The following is a 23624-nucleotide window of genomic DNA, read 5'->3' as shown; positions in this document are numbered from 1 at the left end:
AAGAAATGGTATACAAATTTAAAACAATATCCAATAAATCTACGTTTATGCAAGTCTATGGACGACGGTATGTTCTAGTTTTTCACGTTCTATGGGTCATTCTTACCACGTGACCCTGACAACTTTTTCAAAAACACATTTTTACATGCATTATTGTACAAGTGTTTTCTGGCTATATTGTCAAAGGGGCATCCTAATTTGAATGACTTAAGAAGCTGAACCATTAATATTAAAATCTCATTTAAATGTTTTGAATATATATTCGTAACACCACGATCCTAAGTGGTCACGTGACGGTTTGGAAACAGTTTACACTTTTGAACACACTGAAGGTTAGATTTCAAACAATTCATAATAATGGCGGGATTAAATTTTGTTGATTTTATTTCAAGTTACCACATTTAACGGTAACCCCAGAACATTTGTGGAACTAAGAATATCGTAATCTTCGAAAGTGTAAATGAACCTCTCAGAATATAAATGAACAGACTGAACTAAAATAAAGTATTTGTTGTACAAGTATAAAAAGAAAAAGATAGCTTCTTGACCTAGGTTTAATTGTTTTGCTTTACGATTTTAAACATAAACCTGCATATATACACGTATAGCCAGCTTGTTTTTGAATCGCATAGGCCATTTTAAATAACCAAAGCAAACAAGCCCAATTCAACACGTTAACGAACAACAATATATTGCATTTTTATTTTATTTTATTTCTATCCAATGTATCTCAATATACAGCATATTTTCAACCTTCTAATTGTTGGGACCTTAAAGCCCATTCAAAACATTTTACTTTACACACAAATCCAGGAGGTGGCACTAAAAGGCACAATCCATATTTAAGATGGTAAATCCCATTAAATCAACTTCATATTCACACACATAGTCACAATCTTAAAATGCACAGTATGGGGCTCATTGGAAGAAAACATCAGGTATAATATATCATTCCTTTCATCAACTCATCGCTGTTGATTGTGAAATTTCATGAAACAGTTGTGATTACGTGAGATACAAAGAAAGACGCAACACTTAAGGCATAGCACTTGAGATGTTCTGTTACAGTTTCCAAAGCGACACCTGCCACCTTCTCCCACCTCAAACTGCTCCGGCCAGTGGCCAGAACCATCGTACCGTATAGATGCATCCGGAAGGGAACGCTCCTGTCGCATATCAGGGTTAGGGGTTTCAGTCAATACACAAGCGCTCTGAGAGGGTGGCTGAGGGGGAACGGAGTCCTGGGTGGCCAAGCCACTAGAGAAAATCAAGGCCTTTGAGACCTCCAGCCTGAAGGCCATAAGGGTCAAGGGTTCCGACCCAGTCCGCTGACCCTGCCTGTATAGAAGCCATGAATTGACCAGGGCTAGATCTGTCAGGAACCAGAGCACACCTTGGGGCCAACCAGTTGAGCGGGTGACTGTGTGCGGGATTCGGTAAAGGTGATGTAAATCTCTGTTCAGACACACCAACATTTGGGACCGCTCAAGGCTCTCAATGAGCTCTGAGACGTTTTGATCCTCCTTTCCGGCAGTTGAAAGGACAAAGCCCCCCTTGGACCGGCGCAACCTCAGTCTACCATCAGAACTGATAAACTCATCCCCCATTTGTCCTATGGCTCCTCCAACCTTGCCGGCACCATGAACACCAGCATTTAATAATCGCTCCAGCATCGCAGGGGTTGAGAGATCCTGCCTGCAAAGATATACCAGACTATCCCTCTGGGCCATTCTTTCTACTGCATCCTCTTTGTCTGAGAGATTTACTCCAAGTTTCAATTTTGTTATCAGACCACCAACTCCAATAAATACAGTGCAATTCAGAGAAAAATTGTCATTTTCTTTCCCTGTTGACAAAGGAATTGGGAACTGATCCACCGCATACTCCTCTTCTGGTTTCAGCAGCTGGCATCCAGCGTCGAAACGATGTAATATTGTCTGGAGCCTCCAGAGTGGATTCATCTCATTATCATGGTTGCTTGCCTCGTCTCCGTGCCTCTTAGAGCTATTTTGGACCTCATCATTACTGCTAAAACTGTGACTATTACTGCTTCTACTACTAATACTAGAACTACAACTCTGAATTGTTGGTTGCACATCTTGTCTTTTACTTGTCCGTTGAGTCGCCAACTTGCCAGTTAAGTCCTTTTCAGGAAGGGCTAATTTTATCTTGTGTGCTAGCTGAAGGAAGCGTGAAAGGGGCATGGCATCAGCGATCAGAGACACTTTAGTTGGGTCCTGCCAGTAGAGCTTCAAACTAGGAAACTAGAAAAGGAAAGTATGAATATGAATTAATTCAGAAAAAAAAAGAATGCACACAAAGCCACACATTAGGAGAAGCAAATCATGCAAGAACAGTGGTATGGTCACTAACCTTTAGAGTTCCCATTGCGATGTGGATCCCAACAAACTGTGCAACCTCCTTAGCAGTGGCGAGGTGTAACATTTTGGACAGTGAATTTGTACACCGGGCAATTTCACCCCAAGTATCCCACCCAAAGTAGGTGGAAAATAAATCAATTGGCTGCCTCATGTCCTCTTGATTGATTTCAGAAGTTGGAAGGCTGAGCAAAAGAGAAAGAAAGATGAAATACTAGAGAAATACCTCTGACGCTATGAATAAAATAGGATTGTAGTATTGCCTTTAATAGAACACCTACTTAATGGGGTGGATTTAACATTGGAGTTGAAGTTTGAATACAATAATGAAATGATTGTGCTGTACCTCTTTTCATTCAGCTGAACCTGGTTTCTCTTTTTAAGGCTGTTCAAATAGGCCACAGCTTGTTCCTCTGGGGCAGGCAGGGGATCACAGTATTCAACGAAATCAGAGTCATCCTCTTCAGGAATTTGCAGGAGAAAATCACAGACATGTCGATCTTCCGGTTCTTCCATGTCTCCCTGACCTAAAAGGAAAGGTTAAGAAGAAGTTTTAAAGAGGACAATACCGGTCTGGTTGATCAAACCATCATAACAGTCTTTCCTTCACTAAAACCACCATTAACACATAATTTGCTAAAGTCGATGTTTTGCTGATTTTACCTATAGGCATTTGGCATGACTATATTAGATCGATTATATTGGTAGGGGAGGTTAAGTGAAGCAAGGAGACAACTACGATGGTTCCCCACCCAGACTGGTAAACATTTTTTAAGACTGAGCTGTAAAACCCCCAAAATATCCCCAATTAAAGGCCTTTTTAAATAAAAGCATATGGTGATTTTATGAACGTATACCTATTGCTGTATTAGAATCATTGGGGTTAGTGCTCAAAGAGACATCCTCAGATCGCGTTTCTTGATGGTCCCCACTGGAAAAGTTATCTTCATCTGTTCCAAAAAAAAGAACTGGGTTAGAAAAATGATTCTGTAAATGGTAATCTTTTCAATCTCTAGACTATCGTATTGAAAATAATAGAGAATGTACTTATTTTCTTTGATTCCATTTTTGTTGCAATTTGATGCTATAAGCTGTGTTGTGCATGGTGAATTATGTATGCAGTCTTCCATTATTACTCCAGTATTTTGGGACACGAGTGGTAGGGAGTATTGACCATTAAATCCACACAATTATTATTCAAATACAAACCTTCTGTCTGATGGTCAACTCTGGCACCACTCGACAGCTCCAAAGCAATTACACCATCTTCTCTCTGAGATGGGCATAGCAAAACCTCCCTCTCTTCTTCTTTTACTGGGTAGAAGATGCATTGTTTGGTATGGACGTCTGGAGCCAGACTACCGGCTTGGCTCTCGGTCTCTGAAATTAAAATGTTGCATTCTCTGAGTAGTGAAACTTAGTGCTTTAGAAGTCTTGTCATTTGTCATAATTATTATAAGCAGCTTTGTAGAATGAGGCGTGGCTTAATTTTGAGATAAGCACCTGTGGATATCTTCAGGTTATATCAGCACCACCATTCTTTCTCCGGGTCACAATTAGGTTGCAACAATATCAGTTCAGAAGGGGAAAATAATCGTCTAGGGTGGCGTAATGTCGCAAAACATGTTACAAAATAATACTTAAGAAACATGCTTAAAAGAGAGAAAAGGTATATTATATAAAGTGGGAACATACATATTTACACTTGAATGTATTTACCTGTACCAGGAATGTTTTCAGAATCCATTTGTTCAACGTTCCACTGGATAATCACGTTGTCTTCTGAAGCGGGAGGATCCCTTAGAATAAGGTGTTTTCCCTGCTTGACAAGATCAGGCCTTATACTGGATGAACCATCCTCAACCTTGATCTCTTCGGAATCCAAGACTTGGCCTAACACCATACCAGGAACACGCTGAATAGAAAGAAAGATAACACAAGTATTCAAAGTTAAGAGACAATATGCCACTGAAGCTGGTGTAATTAAATATAGCTGATCTTATTGTGAATGTTTGAATGATAACTACCGCTAAATGGCATCTCTTCTTGTCAGCAGTCTCCATCCGTCTGGAAGTGACGAACCTCTCAGGTATGACTATCGCAGACTGATCGGTCTCTTTATCTTGCTGTACTCCAAATTCAGACTGTTTATCAACCAATGAGGAACACACAGGAGGCACACATAGAGCAGGGAGCATATCTAGGTTGAGCTCCAATTGTGGACTCTGAAGTGTAGAGTGAGAACGCTGAACAGAGTGGGTGTCGTCTTGCTTGTTTAATTCAGAGTCGGCAGTAAGTGGACATTTTTGGAAAATGATCTGACATTCATCCGGTTCTTCATCAGCTTTTCTTCCGCAGAAATTGCCTCCGTCTGTTATTCTCCTTGAGATCAAACCCCTTTTAGAACCTTCCCTTCTTCCACTTCCTCTCCCCCTTATGCTACTCACTCTTCCAACTTCTCTCACTACAGATTTGTCTCTCTTCTGTACCACACTTTCAACGTCCTGTTCTTTCTTGAACTCAAGTGAATGTGTGGAGGAGGAAGAAGAACTGTGAAAAGTTATTTCAGTCGTCTTTTCATTGTTAATCTGAATACTGGAAACATCAGGGTCGACCACTTCCTGATTACCATCTCCAATTAGAAGAGGTTGGGAAAAGTCTGGTGGATCCATCTCATTCTGCTCCCCGACTGTGACTACATCTACATCGAGAAGAACTTCATCTTTCACATCGTCCTCTGCGGTAATCTTCATTTCAGTTCCGCAGTCATAATGCAAAGGACGTATAAGGCCATCACCTTCACTGGTCGGCCCTGTTGGGAGCCCCAGATCAGATGCTAAAGACCCTTCTGCCCCAGGGCCATTCAGCTGAGGAGACCCATTAACAAGTACACCTAGAGGGGTGCCAGTCAAGGGTTCTCTATGCTGCCGAGCTACATCCAATAAAGCTGTAATGTCTGCAACAAATGCAATTTGCGTCTTTTCTTTAGATCCACTAGCTTCAACTGCCTCAGTAATAGGCAAAGAAGGTGATGGATTCAGGGCTGGGAAAGACACAGTGCACTCTTTGTCTTCCGAAGCCACTTCTCTCGTCTCAGCTTCTATATCCCAGTATGAGGGACCACTGACTTCCCCAATAACTCCATCAGCCTTATTTGTAGGTTGATGAACTAAACTGGAAACCCCCTCGAATAAGTTGCCATTTGTAAACGTGAGGCCTGGGCTCTCCACAATGTGCATGCTTGTCTTGTGTTCCTGAAGAGAGGAGACACTGTTAAACTTCTCTCCGCAGTCTTTACATTCTAAAGCCCGCTTGGAGTTGGATGCCGTTATCACGCCCTCAGTCTCAATCCTCAAAGATGACTTGCGTTTTCTGGTGGTTTTAGGCTTATGGGCTGTTGTGGGAGATGGATCGTTTACCACTAGAGAAGACAGCAGTGAAAAGGCTTTCTGATTTTTTTTGGGTCGACCAGCCCTTTTCCTGACAACAGGTAAGAGCATATTGGCATCCTCATTGCCCTCCTGACTCTGAGTGTACTCCTGCGTCTGCCCTGCTGCCTTAGAAGGATCCAATTTGTAAACTTTCAGCTGGGGTTGTTTATGACCCTTTAGTAAAAGAAAAGGATCTGGGGTTATTTCTTGAGCGGGGACGTTTATAGAGCCCTTGTTTATCACTGTGTTCTGGGTGGTAGGGTCCGTCTCTTTTGTTATTTTCTTGCACTTTTCCTTAATGTTCAAATCAATTAATTTGGGGGAAGGAACCTTTTTGATCTTGTTCTTTTTTAGTGCTGGGGAATCTTTTTGTTCTTTGCTAATGTTGCCTGTGACCACCTGTTTTCTCTTGGTCAATTTGTTTGTCTTTTTGTCTTTACCTTGTTGCTCTATGTTTTCAACAGGGTTAGACAATTTATCCTCTGGAGAAGATAAATGCACATGTTTTCTTGTGGATTTTCTTCCATTCTTTTTTGGAGCTACCGGCTTCTCTGACATATTTGTGAAAAACATCTTGCTTCCAGTTTTTACCTCTTTGGTTGACTGGCATGACTGTGAACGTTTCCTCTGATTTTGATTTTTCTTCTCTTTGTTTTTTGGACCAAATTCTATCACATGGGGGCTTTTCTTTGTTGGTTGCTGTTTAGCAGACGTCTCCCCAGTATGTAAATGTCTCTTTCGTGTTGACACCATTTGTTGATATATATACTCTTCATAAACAAAAGTCCTGGCCGGTCTTCGTTTTCGCACCTTAACCAATTCTTGAGCCGACATAACATTAACAGTTGAGTCTAAAGTACTATCCACCTGCTTGGTCTCTGATTGTAATGGGACCTGTTCTTGTGAAGAAATATTCTCTACAGTTGGCTGCTCTAGCGTTTCCTCCCCTTTTTGACCAGTCTCAATTTGTTCTTGGGTCTCCTCTACTGGCATGCTCTCCATCAAAGAATGGGGCTCAGGTGTCTCCTCTACTGGCAAACTCTCCATCACAGAATGGGTTTCTCGTGTCTCCTCTACTGGCATACTCTCCATCACAGAATGGGCCTGTTCAATGCTTTCCTTTGGTATCTGTGAAGCAACCTCTCCTTCAGGATTGTTTGGGGTTTCATATGGAAGTTGAGTGGATTTGTCTTTTTGGGGTAAAGGGCCATTGATCAGATCCTCTTGAACTGCCTCTAAAGGGGTCTTATCCAGCTCAACTGTGGGCACCAGTAGCTGACCGGGGGGGGTTATTTCATCTTGATCATTAACCGTCTCATCCATACTCTTCTCCAGTTCTGTGGCAAGTACTAGTGATGATGATGGCACTTCCAGTTGATGACTAGACTGAGATTTTTCCAAGTCTGCAACTGGTAACAAGGCAGAAGTCAGTTCCATTACGAGGGTTTCCTCTGGTTTTAGTTTGAGGTCAGCAACCTCACTCTGTCTTTTTGAAACCAGCTCCTGGAATGAAGGATATTCCAACCCTTCATTTGGAGGTGTTATAGGTTCTAATATAATAGTTTGATCCATGTAATTACACATGCCCCTTGCAAAGTGCATTTCTAAAGAGTTGGAATGCTCTGTCTGGGAATGTTCAATTGATGGGGGCGTTGGATTCAAATAAACTGGGGCTCCTGGTGCCGGGAACTGCAGGCCCTGTGTTGGGATATGAGGGGGAACCTGACCCAGGATCACAACCTGATTCACCCTCTGCACGTTCTCCATGGACTCTATAAGTTTGCGAATTTGCTCAGTGTCAATGTTAGCATTGACTTGTTGAAGAGGCTCTACTTGGAGAAATGTTGATTGACTGATGGAGATTGGCGTTATAATGGGCCCACCTTGCTTTACAGGATACGTTGGTGGGAGGGCATCAGTGGTCGTGTCAAGTAAAAACTTGTGCTTCTTTTTATTGTGGCATAACCTGGTTTTGATGCTCTTAAAAGTAGCCTTGCATAGAGAACAAGGGTATTTTATTGTAGACACACCTATAGAGAAAAGAGAGAGGAACTGTTTTTTCACCGCACCATGAAGTAAATGTATCATACATCTATCTTTATCCACTATATTTGAATTTGTGGAAATGTAATAGTGTAATAATGTAGTACCTGTGTTACTATTTATCTTCTTGCCCGGTGCTTTAGGAGGTGGAATGGTTCCATCCTCTCCCTCTTGTCCTTGCAAGTGTGACTCCATGTGCTTCCGGACGTCCTTAGAAAAGCCGAACCTCTTCCCGCACTCCTTACACGCATACGGCTTCTCCCCAGTGTGCTTCCGCTGGTGGTACTTCAGTAACGTAAGTGTTTTGCATGCCTTTCCACAGGTTGTGCATGCATAACCATCCTCCCCAAAATGTATTTTCTTATGGCCAGTGAGCTCTGACACCCTGTAGAATGCCTCTCCACATATTGGGCATTTGTAAGGTCTTTTCTCTACGTGAGCTTTCTGGTGGGTCATGAGCTCTGTAGAGTTAGCAAAGTGGTGGTCACACACGTAGCAGGTGAACAGGGTGTTCTTCAGCGCAGACTGTTGGTATTCCAGCGGATGGTTGCTCCTAAGGTGACGCTCCTTTGACTTGTAGTGGTTGAAAATGATGTGACACTGCCGGCACTGCAGAGAGAGTGGAGATGCTAGAAGCCGACAGGACATGAGAAAGACATTTTCTGGTTTAAAGAACGTTAGACTATTCTATGTATTTCCATTCAAATAACTTTGACATGAGACCTAACCCGTTAATTATACCAATATTATGGGTCATAGACAGACGGCACTTGTGAGTAGGAGGAAAAACATTTTTGATGATGTAATTGGGCCTAAAGCTAATACATGATCTGATTTAGATTGAAAGTTATTTAATCAAAATATCATCTGCCCTTTCATTCAAGGAGAAAGCCTAAAATAGAGAATTAAAAAGATAAACATTATGCTTATATATACACATTAAAATATTATAACTTTTGATTACTGATTAATGTAGGACATTGCAAAGACAAAAAAATTAACAAATAAATATGCAGCTATTATCATTAGAATGTGATTATTGAATTTTCCAATGTTTTTCTAATATGCTTAGTGCAAAAGTGCCTGCAACAAGAAATACTCACAGTCAAGTATTAGTGAAGAACTGTCTAACTCAGGAATTTCCATCAGCAAAGGGTTCCTTCTGTTCTTCATGCATGAAAGATATCTTCTTCCATCATTTGCTTCCTTAATCTTTCCCATCGTTTCCACATCACTTGCTGAAGCAGGTTTATGTCCAGGTGCTACTTCAAGGGAACCAGGGCTAAGAGAAGGGTCTATTTCCCGCCCCTCAGAGTCAACCATGGGTTCGCCTACAGGCTCCTCCAGAGTCTCCTTCTCATTTTCTTGTGTGACTCCGACACTGTGTGGTGGCTGGTTAACTATTTCAGATAATAATTGAACATGTGTTTCACTTTCCCCAGGTTGCATCATCGCATCACACTCTGTCAGTGGTAACAATGGTTCTTCTGGTCCAGTCTTCAAGATCTGAGTAAGACTTTGCATGGTTGTTGAACTCCCGTTTTATCAGCAAGACGGTTGGAAATATCAGGTCTCTGTAATGTATTACAGATACAGTCTAAATTCAGAGTGAAAGAACAATTGAAATGTATGGTACTTCTGGACCTATACGTTAGGATTTGCCCATAAATTCATGCTGAAATATTGGCCAGCATAGGTCCAGAAAGGGGTAACTGCGTTACGTCGGCTGGGGTCAGGGAATGAATGAGCTTAACAATGCACTAAACCAGATACTTGGTTTAAAAGACAACCATGTCATACAGTATTATGACCGAGATAAATTGGTACATATGCCCTTCATTTTGGATATTGTGGAATCGGAACTAGCACCAGAATGCTTCATGTTTAAAGCCACCCACTAATAAGAATAATTTTAAACCTGGTTGTAGCCTAGCTGATACAGCTAACTGACGTTAAGGCACAACCATCCTCAAGTGGACAACACATCGTAGCTAGCTACTACTGATTTAAAATCCTATAATGAATATACATATATATCATTTGGCTTCAACGACCACATAAAGTGGGCTGCATGAATGCTAGAAGAAGCAAGCAGAACACTACCTGTAAGGGCTTGACCGCCCAGCATCTTCTTCTTCTTGTTTCGCACAAAGCAAACACAAGCAGGCAGCTGGAGCCTCGTGACGTCACTTCATCCGAGCGAGTGCTTGCGGAACTTGTAGTTCTTTTCTTTCCTTTTTACACGCACATACATCTATCTATAATACACATCTATCGCTATTTCTCTGCATCTATATCTATCTATTTACCTAGTTATCTATATATCATATAGGCTACCAGAACCGAAAACCAACAACACCTGACCACCCTATGAAACGTATACATCTAGCCTACTGACAACTTATTTTGGCTACATTGACTAGACCTCAAACGTAGGCTTTGTTTGAACCTGTTTCCTAAAAGCTGTTTAAATGCAATGATTCATGTGCGACGCGCTGTCAAACTCATATTGGCCCATCGCATTCTACTAACATATATTAGCAAGGTTATGAAACGTGGGAATAACTATTTCCCATGCTTGCTTAATTGTGTTACACACAGAACGTTTTTATAAACATATACTTATTTCATAAGTATTCACCTACAAGTTCATAAGTATTTATACGTTTATAACAACGTTTTTCTCTGTTAAAATAGCATGAAAAATTGTAAACACTCACTCGCTTTGATATAAAGGCCTATATACTCACTCGGTGAGGTATGTATACATTAAATATATAGGCCTACATATATAAATAAATCAAATGCTCGTCGAATAAATAAATCTGTTTTAAAAGGACATGAAATACGCTTCATTAGTATCCAAGAAATACCCCATCTCTCGTACATTATTTATTTTTAGACTTATCCTTTACATGGCTCAGACACAAAAATCAAACCTCAGCAATTAAATTATATTTATTTTAGTACTTGCTGCATGACACCAAATGGCTGCAAAAAGGAGACAACAATTTCAGTTAAATAAATCTTAGATTTATTATTCACTATTTTCTTTATTTTTTCCTTAAGTTGAAAAGGAGGAATGAAAAGCCACACGTTTGATCTTTTGGGGAAGAAAAAAATAACAGAATTGTGCTCCTATATTAATTAATACTATATTCTTCACTAAAGCAATGGTACAACACTGAAAAATATCCGCAATTAATAGAATTATTCTAATTAGTTAGCCTATCATTGTATCGCAACACATTACATTGAAAAGGTACATCTTTTATGTCAGAAATCTTGTAAATACACTGTACAGCAGAGGACATAGAGCGAATTTAGTCTGTATTAAGAATTGTGAGAACGAAGAAATAAAACAACGACTTTTTCCATTCGTACTGTTAACAATATTCTTCAATCAATATAATAAATGTAAAAAATTATAAATGGATTTAAGGTTATTTTAAATTACCGTTTTCTCTTGTGCATATTTAAGTCGAATAAGTGCAAAAATCTTTTTCAAGCATTGAAATAAGAACTTTTCAAACTTAGCTTTACACTTTCTGGGGAGTTTGGAAATCAGAAACATGCATTAATGGGTGCCTTCAATATGCATGTATATTTAATCAAATCCAATGGATGAACATACATTTTTAGTCATGTAAATCGCACTTCCCAAAATGACAAATTACATAATCCCTTAAATGTCAACCCGTCTAAAACAAATGTATGCTTTTAGTTCAAACTTAGAAAGAAAAAAAAAAAAAAAAAAAACACATTTAAATTTTCTTGTTATGTTTTCAGTCCAGTGTGAAGAACAGCCTGAGAATTTAAGAAGGAAAAGCTAACTATTCATTCTTAAACATTTTAAAAGTATCAAGTAATATGAAGAAAAAAATTAGACAAATTATTTGCAGTTTGATTACCTTAACAAGGGTAATCTGAGGGCTAACTTTAGCTTACCAATAGTATATACAGGCATACCTTTACAATCAAATGCAATTTTACATAAATCCATATCAGTAAAGTGTGTCTAATGTGCTCCATGGGCATGCTCAATGTAGTGCTGATGCAACTCGACTTCTTCTGCAAAAGAAGTTCCACATTCAAAACAAGTAAGGCCATTTGTATCTCCTGATAAAACAGCAGCTGGGTCATCTCTCTGCATTTTGCCATCAACCATACATTCCTGGTGATGATCGATGAGGTCCTGAATGTCACTGAAAGTACTTGGACAAAAAGAGCAATGAAACAAGCCATTGCCACCATGTTGAGCTTCATGTCTCTGTAACGCCGATGGTGAAAGAAAGGATTTACCACAATGTTGGCATTTGTGGCTAGTTTGTGACCAACTGGCCGAGTTCTGAATCAAAGACTGAGAGTGGTCTTTCTTGCCAGCAGATTGGAAAATAGGTTTTGAAGGTCTGGAGGTCATAGCGGTGCTCAGTCTATAACGAAGCTCGATTGGGAGACGTCGGCGAATCTCATCATGCCAAGCAAGGTGTTGTTGCAGTTGGGTCTCAGTCCAATAACTATGGCAACAGAGAGCACAACAATATGGCCGACTTTTTGCCTTCATCTTATGAGCTACCAACTGTTCTTCTGTCTGAAAAGCTTTTCCACACTTATCACACTTGAAAAGGCATTTCACTGTATACTCAGATGGACGACCCAGTGCTGCAGGAAGTTCTGCCACAGGTTCAGGAAACAGGATTTCTTGCTTGGGCACCTTTAATTCCTTCTTAAACTCCAGGCACACTTTCTTATGATTGTAAAGAGCTCCAGCAGAGCTGTATCTCTTTCCACAGTCAAGACAAGGTATGGATTTGAAAGCTGGGAGGCCAGATCTACCCTTTTTCCTTCTTCTTCCAGCAGTGGCCTTTTTCTGTGAAACTGTAGGTTTACTTGCAACTGGATGACTTACTTTTAACAGAGAAATATCTCCCTTTTTTAAAGGCTTACAGCTCGAGGATATAGATTCATTACTTAGCTTAGTGCCAACGCTTGATTTTTTGCTCTGAGAATGGGCCTGCCATTTATGTGCACGAAGGCCTCTGGCCTTTGTAAAGTTCATGCTGCAATGAGGACACTGGTGAAGCTTAGATTTGAGGACTGAGGAAGGGGCATCAAGGGGTTTGCCAACTTTGGCCGCTGATTTCTTTTTGGATTTTTCTTGTTCAGGGTCACAGGGCGTTTTGCTATGTGGATCCTTCTTGCTATGCTGATGTTCATAGTGGGCAGCTAAAAGTGAACCACGTACAAATGACATATTACATTGCGGACATGAAAATGTAGGCTCCAACTTTTTGCTGTTGCCGTCTAAATGTATGTTTGAATCAATCAGTGGCTCACTTTTGGTCTGGCAGGGGGGGTAATATAACTGGTGGCGTCGGAGGACACACAGGTAGAAAAAGCTCTTGCCACATTTGGTGCAGTGATAAGGTCCTTCGTCTATCTTCCGGTTTGAAACAATGTCCGGTTCATCATCTTTTTGTAGAGAGCCTGCAAATTTCTTATCCGTGTGCCATCTTTTATGAGTACCAAGAGCTGAATTTGAAGAGAATCGCCGTCCACACTCTGAACAGTAAAATGGCCTTTTAATTTGCTCTTCCTGTTTTTTGGGTGTTATTGATAGAGGCAAAAGAGGCAAAGACGTTTTTGCATTTGACTTGTGACCTTGGAGGTGAATTCTTTTGTGGAAATTCAGCGCTCCGACCACTGAAAAGCTTCTTTCACATTCCTTACATTTGTATTTCAAATCTGATGGACCAGAGTGGTTCACTTTTGATGAGGCCACACGGATTCCTAACTTTTTCTCATCTAAGCTCACCTCTTTTTTTGAAGAATTAGTTACTTCCTCCGTAACTCCCTTTCTTTTGACTTCTGCCTCGCCAATTGTAGTTATCTTTCTGCATTCCCTAATATGGTCCTGGAAAGTCACAGCACTCTTAAAAGTAGCAGGGCAGCTGGTGCACTTCAACATATTTTCTGATGTGCTTATAACATCAACTTCTTGGGGGTCTCTTTTGATACATAATTTTTGATGAGCTCGTAAGGAGGACTTGTTGTTAAAATGTGCAAGGCATGTAGGGCACTGAAGAGCCTCAATTGTCACAGTGGACTTTGGTGAAGATGGTGAGTACCCAGTGTCATATCCATGACTTCTCATATGAAACTGAAGGGCCTTGGCACGTGAAAACAGTTTCCCGCAGTCGGGGCAGCTGTATGTATTCTTTTTCACCTGTTCAACCTGATGCTGGAAGGACTTAATAGGGGGAGGAATTAAGTGAGCAGTATGGACAACCTGATGTCTGAGGAGGCTTGAGAAAAGACGGAAGGACCTGCTACACAAGTCACATTTATGATTCCCATCTTCATGTTTCCGCATGTGGGATTTCATAATGCCATTGTGACGGAACTTTCTACCACAGACAGGACATGCTACCTTTCGGATAGAGCGGGGCCGTCCTAGAACTGATTTCCAAGATGAAGGGCTCTTTCCCGGCCTTAAATCTAAGCAGAGCTCTGGACTCTGCTTGTGGTGGGAGTACGCTCCTGAAGACCAGAAACCCTTACCACATTGCCCACAATGATAAATCTTTGGGCCTAAAAGTGTTTTCTTTGGATTGAACACTTTTTCATTCAATGAAGCATGGTCCATTTCTTTATTCTGAGCTTGGCAATTCTTCCTGTGGTTATAGAGGCCACTTGCATGTGCATAGGATAGGTTACAATCTAGACATGGGTAGGGTTTTCTTTTAGGATGATTCTGTTGATGAGAGATGAAGGAAGACATGCGTTTGAACCACTTCCCACAATCTTTGCAAAATAAGCTTTTCTTTTCTAGTCCATCAGCCTGGTCCGGGACACTTTTGAAAGGTTTTTCATCCTTGTGCTTTTGCAAGTGCTCGTTGCGTTTCACCTTACTAATAGTTTCATGCTGGCCTACTGTCCATCTCCGTTTCCTATGAACTCCATGCCACATTTTGTGAACCCTCAAGGACGAAGCACTAGAAAACCACCGCGGACACTCTGGGCAATCAAATTTTTCTGATGCACTTTTATCCATATCAAAGATTTCTGGGGTGCTGGGTTGCTCCATATGCTCAAAGTCTATTTGTACAATTTTTAGATCCATCCCTGGCTTTAAAACCAGACTTGTAGGTGAAACTTCAACCTCAGCTTCCAACTCCTCTTTGATCTCCTGATCTGATTCACACAGCAACTCAAGGTCAGGATTTAAGTCGCGGGAAGGATCCTCCTCAGATTCACTATCGCTGATCACCTCAACATTAAAATCCCCGGTTTCATAACCCTCTGCATCTGCATCACTCTCAATAACATAGGAGACTTCAGTCAAAGAGTTTTGAAAACTGTCCTGCAGATCAACCTCTTCATCCAAGTGTTGGGTTGAATCAATACCTTTGTCCAACTTGCCAGTCAAGTCAACATCCATGGCTGCCAATTGGTTGGTTTCTTCTGGTTTGCTTTCCATGATGGTATGTTGAGGTAGTGAAGTAGAGGGCTTTTGGGTTTCCTTCTCTGTGTCTTTGTAGACATCGGTGTGTTGAAGCTGATGGGACTGAAGGGCTGAGGCCCGGGAGAACTTCAACCCACAGTCCTTGCATTCAAAACCCTTCTTTTGTAGCTGGCATACTTGATGGAGGAATGATTTTGCGGGAGTCTCGCCACTATGTACCAAACGCTGGTGCTTGAAGTAGAATGTTAATGTCATGAAAACCTTTCCACACTCTTCACATGGAAACTTTTTTGCAGCTTCAGCTGAATTAGCATGCCAGCGCTGATGTTGGACCAGGGCAATATGTCTGTTAAAATCCTTTTTACACTCACTGCAGTGAAAGAGTTTCTTTGGTTTATCTTTGACATCTTTAACCTCTTTAAGCTGTTCCGGCGAACATTGAGTGTTTCGACTAAATCGTTGGTGTGTTTTCAGGCGTGATAGGGCAGGGAAGGCTTTACCACATGAACATTTAAAAAGGTTTTCAAGTGGCTCAATGGCATGGGTTTCAGTGTGTTCATTTTCCACAACCTGTTCTTCATTCTGAAAAACATCGACTATGGCCTGGTTCCGTGACCTTACTAGGTTTCCTTCATGACAGCGGCGATGAGCATCAAGTGCTGATGCACGTGAATAACTACGCCCACACGTTTCACACTGAAACGACTTCTTCTTCAGTTGCTCAAGTTCATGAAAAACTGATTTAGGAGCTTGCTTGTGTGAGCGTTGATGATTGAGAAAGTGGCCAATTACCCCATAGGATTTTCCACAGTCAGAGCATTCATAAGCATGCTGTTTTGTCATCAAGGAAGTTTTTTGTTTGACCATATCTATTTGGGGAGATAGTCCATGCCGCTTTAACACATGGGAGTCAAGGTCATTTGATTGAACTAATGAGCTATTTTTTTGTCCACCGCCTTTCGCAACAAGGCAGTTTTCTTGAGAGTGTTGATGGAGATGGTCCAAGTAGGCTCCTTCCTCCTGAAAATCTTCTCCACAATCCTGACAGCAGAAATCCCGATCCCCTAGAAATAGAAAAGGGTATACATTGGAGAAGATCAGAGCAACTTAAAGAACAGGGGAAATAATTGTGTGTTTTCAATGTTCTTAAAAGCCTAACAACGAGAAGTATATGAACAATAAATCATGATCCTGTCTGCATATATCTAATTTGCATATATATATACATCCATAAATCCAAGGTCATCCAAACAAGCAGTTATGCCAATAATGTTACAGTGTAACATGTGAATAATCCAAAAATGACTTCAGAAAGTGTTTCATATTAAGAGCTAAAATGAGGCTATACATTTCATGCAAAGTGGAATACAAACAGAAATTAAGCTTTTGTTTGTTTGTGAGAACTAGTTGAGAAACCAACAAGCCAGGGCAGATCGTATGCAGTTATTTGTGTTGGACTAAACAAAGATCCAGCTATGGAAGTCTGACTAACATCTCGATACAGGCGAGGTTAACAATAAACCTGGGTTCTCAGCAAAATGGCTATATCATTTAAGCCTCGAGATTGAATTAAAAATGATTAACGATCTACATAATATGGTTATAATATTTTTATATCAGTAAAACAATATAGATATATTCCCTCCATTCAACACAAATTTCCGCAAATTCCATATTTCAAATCTCGACGTCGTAGTGTTGCGTTGCAACAAAAATAGAATAGTAAAGTACAGTATCTGTTCACAGTGAATGAAGTGTGCAGGAAATGAAATGGAATTGAACTATTTCTGCTCCTTATTACATAAACACATATTTGATTCAGACCTTTCATATTTCACGTTTTACCCGCACACTGTTTCAAAAGTACTGCGCCAGCAGTGTTTATGAAATCCATTTAAAATAAATCAGGAGATAGTTGTCATACATGATTGCACATAAATACAGGGTGCATTTGTGACAGTTGTTTTCTCTTAAACGCGATTGACTAGTTGTAACTTTACACAAATCCACTGCTTACATTCTTTCAGATTTTATCCATAACGTTAAGCAAAGCTAGAAATGTAAAAGAAAACAACATTTAACTTAACATTTAAAAATCATGAGTAGTTTTTATTAAACGATGCTTGATAATAAAAATTGTCGTTGGTAGTGACAATTCCAGCGCTGCAGAAATAGTGATTAATTGAACTATTACACGAATATACACAAGGCATTTTGCATGTTGTGGAGGCCTGCACACATAACCAACTAGCCTAACGACATGGCCGCCTATGATGAACTGGTACTCTTTCATCGTGTAAACATGGACACTTACCATCCAGAACGTCCAGGGCAGACACCGACGCATCGCCCTTATTTTGAGGTTGTTTGTCTGACTTATTTCCTCGGTCCATCTCGCTTCCTCCGTGCCTCCTTTAATCCGCTGTGTGACCATTTGCTAGTGCTTGCTGTCTCCAAGGCACGTTCTATGGCTAACCCGGTTAGGCCGTATTCTGTTCCATATTTAGCTAATTTTACTATTTTTCAGCGAGTGATCTGTCTAGGAGGTGAATGGTGGAATTCATATATTTCCTTTTTCTAATAAAAAAATATATAAAACACAAATAATCCAATGTTAAATGCAAAAACTAGCCATCCGAATATAACCATCGATATTGGCTGAGATGGTATGGGATGGTAGCTTACTTAGCTTAGCTTAGCTTGCTGATGCTGCTAGCAAAAATGTGCCCCCGTTGGAATGCGCATGCGCGGCCTCTTTAACCACGTTTACGTAATGTGTCAATTTCCAACAATATCATACGTTGCAGCAAAAATCGTATTACTCCGTTTTGAGAACAATTGTAAAGCATGGGGTACTTGTTATTCTAACAATCTTAATAAATCATAATTGTACACATTTTTATCTTTCACAACCCTCACAACAACTATCCCTGCAGTATAATTACAATTCCCCGAGCATCACGGATGATAATGGCATTTATACTATGCTATTAGAGCTGTCTATAATTTTAAGCAGGACTCTGGTTAAACACGCAGCAGTTGCCAAGCTTCTTTTTTTGCCTGCTTAAGCATAATAGTCAACCAAATTTAAATGCATTATATCAAATGGCTTCCGTGGTTAAAAATAATCTATATTTTAAGTATTCCCACAATACAACTACTTATATAATTGAATGTACCTCAGAATATCGAGTTATTTGACGTTGCGCCCGATATGCTCACATCATGACCTACGAATTGTATTGTCCAAATACTGAGATACCATTCCCTTAATATGAAACCTACCCCTTCAGTAGGACTACAGAATAGCCTAGGAGAATCTGAGAATTATTTATTTCCCCAAAAGTAGGGTAGAACGATTCACAATATTAACAATGATAAGGGACCTTCTTTATTCACAATGTTGGTTTTATTTATACAATTATACATTACATTTGTATCCTACTGGGGAGCTACCTAAAGGCTGGATACCAAATTGTATTTGGCAATAACAGGACCACAAGGGAGATGGCATTCTGTAAGTTTTAAAAAGTTCCCAAAACACACAACTAGCAAAAATGTTAACCAATGTTAACCATTGGTGTATTTACATATTCAATAGTGAGACAATGTTACTTGGAAGTTTCAGGTGTATTAAAAATAATATATTTCAAATAGCAATCTGAAAGGCCTCTCAATTTCATGTGGGATTCCCAGTGGAACCATACACATTACTCCATCACCTATTGCAGTAGAAAATTGTTAGTGGTAAAGAAAAAAACTTGCCATAATGCAAGTTATCATTTAAAAAATATATAATATTAGGCCTATCCCCATCATGCAATGGCATAACAGACCATATCTTATGGTTAAGTACCCCCACATCCCCCCCCATCCCCTAAGCATCTTCAAATGATGAATGATGGAGGGGGGGGGGGTCTCCTGCATGGATCTACAATGAGAAAATTAAACTAGGCTTAAACTTAACAGCCCTACAAAGGCAAATATACTATACATTTGACAGTGCACCAAAAGGAAAGTAACGGAAAGGTAATAGTTCTCCACCAAAGACCCAGTTCAAAATCAACAGAACATCTAGGTTCCTCAAATTGATGGTTTATTTCCATTAAAAATGAGTAGAAATGCATTCAAAGTCAACAAGAATCTTTAAATGGGTATCAGAGGACATGCAAATACACATTCTACCGCAAGCTCCTAATGTGACTTTCAAATGTTTGTAAAAATGTTTAGAACTTTTTAAGTTGTGCAGAAACAAAATATTATTTTCAATTACGCCCATTGACCAAGACCAGTTACCAATGTCAAATCTCTCCTTGAGCATGTTGCAGATAATGCATTTCTAGGTCAAATTCACGAGGGAGAGAGTGCCCACATATCATGCACTGTAGAAGTCCCTCTGGTGCTAAGGGTAAACGTCCACCAAGATTGTGCGGTCCTGTGTGAGGGCTGAGAGGTAGGGGCAGCGTCCGTGGCATTTGGGGGCTCATCACTGCCTGCGGTGCAAAAAAAATGTTTGGGTATGGAGGTCTTGGAGGTGCAGCAACAGAATGAAGAGAGTGAGAGCCAGACAAAGGAAGTGGAAGAGGTAGAGGAGCAAGTGGAGGAGAAAAAAAGGGAGAAGCTTGATTTAGGATAATCTGAGTTCCAGTTACCATTGTTTTTTGCTGCAGTTCCTGTGCGTTTCCTGGTTTGAAGTGTCCAGGGAGTAGTGCTTGAGGGCCAACATGATTAGTCTGGAAACGCCAAACAGCAGGTCCTACTCCATGGGCAAAATGAGGAGGCTGGTATGGTAGAGTCATAGGAACTTTCTGGGGAGACGTCCGATTTGTCCCGCCTGGCTTTAGTTGTAACTGTAACTCAGGATTAACACCCCTTTTGTCTGAGGGGTTCAATGTCTTTGGAATGCCTGTAGCTGTCTGCATGTCCACCAATGGGCTATATACATCGAGAGATGCAGGGGTACTTAACACAGCCTTGCTTTGGTCTAATAGAGCTGAAGACGAAACTGCTAAACTTGTGGACCATTGTTTGGGCAGCACACCTCCATTTACTCTTTTTTCTGACTGGCTAACAGTGAATGGAATTGCTATATGTGGATTAAAGTCGTCTTTTGTAGGGGATGTAGACGATTCTTGCTTACTTGGAAAGACCTGTGAAGATGAAGTTACTGGATTATGTTTTACACTCCAAAGTGCTGCTCGGTCCGCATAGGCGGATGAGAGAGGTACGTGATGCAATGAAGAGCTATTTGAGTCCATAACAGTTGAAGTGCACGTGCCTCTCCACTTCTCAGGCTGGGCTTGCCTTTGTTTCTCTACCTCACTATCTAAAGACGGACTGACAGTTTGGGGCATAGCTGTTTGAAGGGAACCAGAAATCAAAAACGAGCTCTCTTTTGCAATGCTTGATGTCTTCAAACTTGGGACTGAACTAGGGTTAGAAAGGGACTTCAACGGGCTGTAGTTGTGTTGCATTGAGACATCGAACTGTGTGAGCACTTGGGGCTGATCTGACTTCCGAGCCAACAAAACAGGCAATACTTCACCTCCATCCACCTTCCATTGGACTGGAGGACAACTCTCCGACAAGCATTGTTCCGCCTGTTTTGTTTCTATTAAGGCTGCCAGCCTAGGAGCTTGTGTTTGGAATGCATTTTGGCCTCTGTCTGTGTCCCTCGGCGTCGGAGGAGCCACCATGGCTGAACTGCTCACTGGTATTGATGCTAATCTCCTTTCATGTCTTTTCATATGAACATTAAGGCTGCTTAACCAAGAGAAGCTTTTGTGGCACACAGCACAGCAATGAGGTCTCGCTCCGTTATGCGTGTTAATATGATCACGAAGCAAACATGCTAATGTAAAACTCTTGTCACAAAATTGACACTTATGTCTTTTTGGACGTTTGTGGGACATCATGTGTTGTTTAAGTTGGGCCGCATCACTGTAAAAGTTGTGGCAGCTGCCACAACGGAAGGGTTTGGCCCGATGCAACTTTAGATGAGTCTTCATGTTCTGAAGGAAGGCAAATTCTTTACCACAATCTGGACATTTATGAGGCTTCTCACCTGTGTGGATGATAAGGTGCTGCCGCAAGTAGCTGTTACATCTAAACGATTTGCCACACACATTGCATAAGTATGGCTTTTCCTTGGAATGAACGCGCATATGAGCCTCAAACACTGAGCGTTGATGGAACATTTTGCTACACTGTGGACACTTGTGTAACTTACTATGACATTCAATTCTTCGTCTCAGTTGACTTTGATCAGCAGCCACCTGCTCTAAATAGTGAGATTCAGATCTGTGGGCTTTTAACAAATGTCCATAATAGCTGAGCTTGTTATGGAAAATACTTGGACACTGAGGGCAGTTGTAGCCCTTTTCCGAGATCATAGGTTTGGTCTCCTTTGTCGGGGTGTTGTCCAGTTTTTCATACTCTGCCTCGTGTATCAGCATGTGGGCTCTCAGGTTGGCCGGAATCGTAAACTTCAGGGGGCACAGAGGACAGTTATATACTCGCCTTGGTTTTATACTCTGGCCTGTGTTCTCCTTCCCAAGTCCATTGGCAGGTTCGGTTGTAGGCACTGGGTCTTGTTTGCTGGGCTTGTCAGGAGGCACTAGATAGGTAGTGGTAGATAGTCTATGCTGACGGTAATGGGCCTTCAAGTTTTGGGCAAAAGCAAATTTCTTACCACATTCTGGGCAGCAGAATGGTTTCTGACCCGTGTGGAGATACTGGTGCTGATGGAGAAGACTGCTGTACTTGAAGGTCTTTCCACAAACAGAACAATGATGGGAAGGCATGTTTTCTGTGTGCTTACGACGGTGGTCTTCCATTACTGAATAATGTTTGAACACCATACCGCACTCAAGACATTCGTATGGCTTCAGGGCAGCATGACATCTCTGATGCGCACGGAAAGCGGGGCCGTCAGAGAAATGTTTGTTGCACTCTTGGCATTGGAAAATATTCTCAAGCGAATGTATCTGCATGTGCCTCGGGATAGCCACCTTAAACTGAAACTCTCGACCACACAGGGGACAGCGGTAAGGTTTATCTGAATATTTGCTGCAATTGTGGCCCCTAAGCTCTTCTACTGTTGAAAACAATGTCTTACAGTTTGCACATGTAAACCGTCTCCCCTCGCTTGAGGCTGAATCCTTATTCGAACTTATAAGTGGTTGCTCCTTCTCTTTGTGTTCCTTTCTGTGCTTGATGAAACTGCTACGGTCCTGAAAGGTCAAACCGCATTCTTTGCAGGTAAGGGGTGCGGGGTCATTGTGCGAATGGAAGTGACGGTGAAGATTCAATGTCTCTCTTCGATTAAACCTTTTCCCACAATCCTTGCACTGCAGACTCGACCTGATACGTTTCCCTTTTGGACCTATTTTATAGCCAGGTATGCTGTCCACAGAATTCCCAATCCCTTCTCTTCTATTAATGTCCACCTCTAGCCCATTCAATGCATCATTCTCATGGCTCTTTTCATCAATATAGTTGTTTGGGTCGATCTTCTCTCCATCTGCATCAGATGTATCGTTAGCAAGTTTACGAGGCTGCACCATATGTTTCGTAAAGTTATCCTTTCGGTCTGAAAAGAAACATAGCATTAAATTAATTACTTCACGTCCACAACGCCCTTCAATTTGTTCTAGTATGTCATGTTGACAACAAACAATGAGAAAATGCACTAGTTTATAATGCGAAAGCATATGTTAAGATACACTGTAAATGGAATAGAGTCACAGTGAGCGCTAATGCTAAACGCTAATGCTAATCGCTAAAGCTATAATGCATAATCGGTAGCATACCACACTCGTCGTCCTTCACGTCGTAGTCTCTGCCCTCAGTTCCAGATACGGGAAGACGAGGCTTCATGTGGCTTGGACTGTCGACACTTGCCATTTTTTCTGATGCACGATTATCCAGCGGATCTTCACGAGTCCCAGCTTGTGGTTTACCATCAGACTCTGCAAGGCTCACGTTGTTAGCACTGTCACTGCTAGCCTGGGCATCCTGTTGGCCGCTAAAGCAATCCGAGATATTTCCACTTGTCGTTGTATCCGTCTGCGTTGGATTACATTCCGATTGGCATATACCGACGATTCCCCCAGATCCCGTATTCTCGTCATTGATAGAATCTTGCTCCGTGGGAAAGTGAGACGGGTACAAGGCGGCCATGTTTCTCCCATGTATACTCCTGTCCGCTAAGGCCTGGTAGCATGTAGCAGTGTGTTACCATCCCACTATCATTGGCTCATTAAGCAGTGCACTTGTGAACCGAACTGGTTCAAGTCACTGGACAAC

At 41.1% G+C, this 23624-nt stretch overlaps 2 protein-coding genes across 5 annotated transcripts; both read right to left on the bottom strand.

Moving 5' to 3' along the window:
- Positions 1 to 536: 536 nt before the first annotated feature.
- On the bottom strand, positions 537 to 10070 carry LOC132468139 (uncharacterized). Of its 2 annotated transcripts, none has more exons than XM_060065813.1 (10): positions 9956 to 10070; positions 8956 to 9426; positions 7960 to 8481; positions 4406 to 7839; positions 4098 to 4293; positions 3588 to 3758; positions 3236 to 3328; positions 2725 to 2905; positions 2374 to 2563; positions 537 to 2264 (listed from the first exon to the last, which is right to left on the bottom strand). In XM_060065813.1, the coding sequence occupies exons 2-10, from the start codon at positions 9374 to 9376 to the stop codon at positions 966 to 968; spliced, it is 6507 nt and encodes a 2168-aa protein (XP_059921796.1). In that variant the 5' UTR covers positions 9377 to 9426; positions 9956 to 10070; the 3' UTR covers positions 537 to 965. The 2 variants fall into 2 exon arrangements, with proteins under 2 accessions (XP_059921796.1, XP_059921797.1); XM_060065814.1 differs by having other exon boundaries at positions 7960 to 8461.
- Positions 10071 to 10794: 724 nt separating this feature from the next.
- LOC132468141 (zinc finger protein 91-like) lies at positions 10795 to 23612 on the bottom strand. Of its 3 annotated transcripts, XM_060065818.1 has the most exons (4): positions 23129 to 23612; positions 19970 to 22908; positions 17632 to 19810; positions 10864 to 16381 (listed from the first exon to the last, which is right to left on the bottom strand). In XM_060065818.1, the coding sequence occupies exons 1-3, from the start codon at positions 23496 to 23498 to the stop codon at positions 19619 to 19621; spliced, it is 3501 nt and encodes a 1166-aa protein (XP_059921801.1). In that variant the 5' UTR covers positions 23499 to 23612; the 3' UTR covers positions 10864 to 16381; positions 17632 to 19618. The 3 variants fall into 3 exon arrangements, with proteins under 3 accessions (XP_059921799.1, XP_059921801.1, XP_059921800.1); XM_060065817.1 differs by having other exon boundaries at positions 17632 to 22908; XM_060065816.1 differs by lacking the exons at positions 19970 to 22908; positions 23129 to 23612 and having other exon boundaries at positions 10795 to 16381; positions 17632 to 18047.
- Between the last annotated feature and the right edge of the window lie 12 nt (positions 23613 to 23624).

Source organism: Gadus macrocephalus, chromosome 11 (assembly GCF_031168955.1).
Source record: "Gadus macrocephalus chromosome 11, ASM3116895v1".
NCBI lineage: Eukaryota > Metazoa > Chordata > Actinopteri > Gadiformes > Gadidae > Gadus > Gadus macrocephalus.
The sequence above is the reverse complement of the archived record's forward strand: the minus strand, read 5'-3'. Positions and strand labels throughout refer to the sequence as shown.

Coding starts and splice junctions, on each gene's coding strand:
- LOC132468139 (XM_060065813.1), bottom strand. CDS start 9,376: ATGCAAAGTCTTACTCAGATCTTGAAGACTGGACCAGAAGAACCATTG. Junction 3,329..3,587: donor AGTTGACCATCAGACAGAAG/GTTTGTATTTGA, acceptor TTTTTGGAACAG/ATGAAGATAACTTTTCCAGT. Junction 2,906..3,235: donor TGATTCTAATACAGCAATAG/GTATACGTTCAT, acceptor CTTTCCTTTTAG/GTCAGGGAGACATGGAAGAA.
- LOC132468141 (XM_060065816.1), bottom strand. CDS start 17,710: ATGGACCGAGGAAATAAGTCAGACAAACAACCTCAAAATAAGGGCGAT. Junction 16,382..17,631: donor TGCCCTGGACGTTCTGGATG/GTAAGTGTCCAT, acceptor TTCTATTTCTAG/GGGATCGGGATTTCTGCTGT.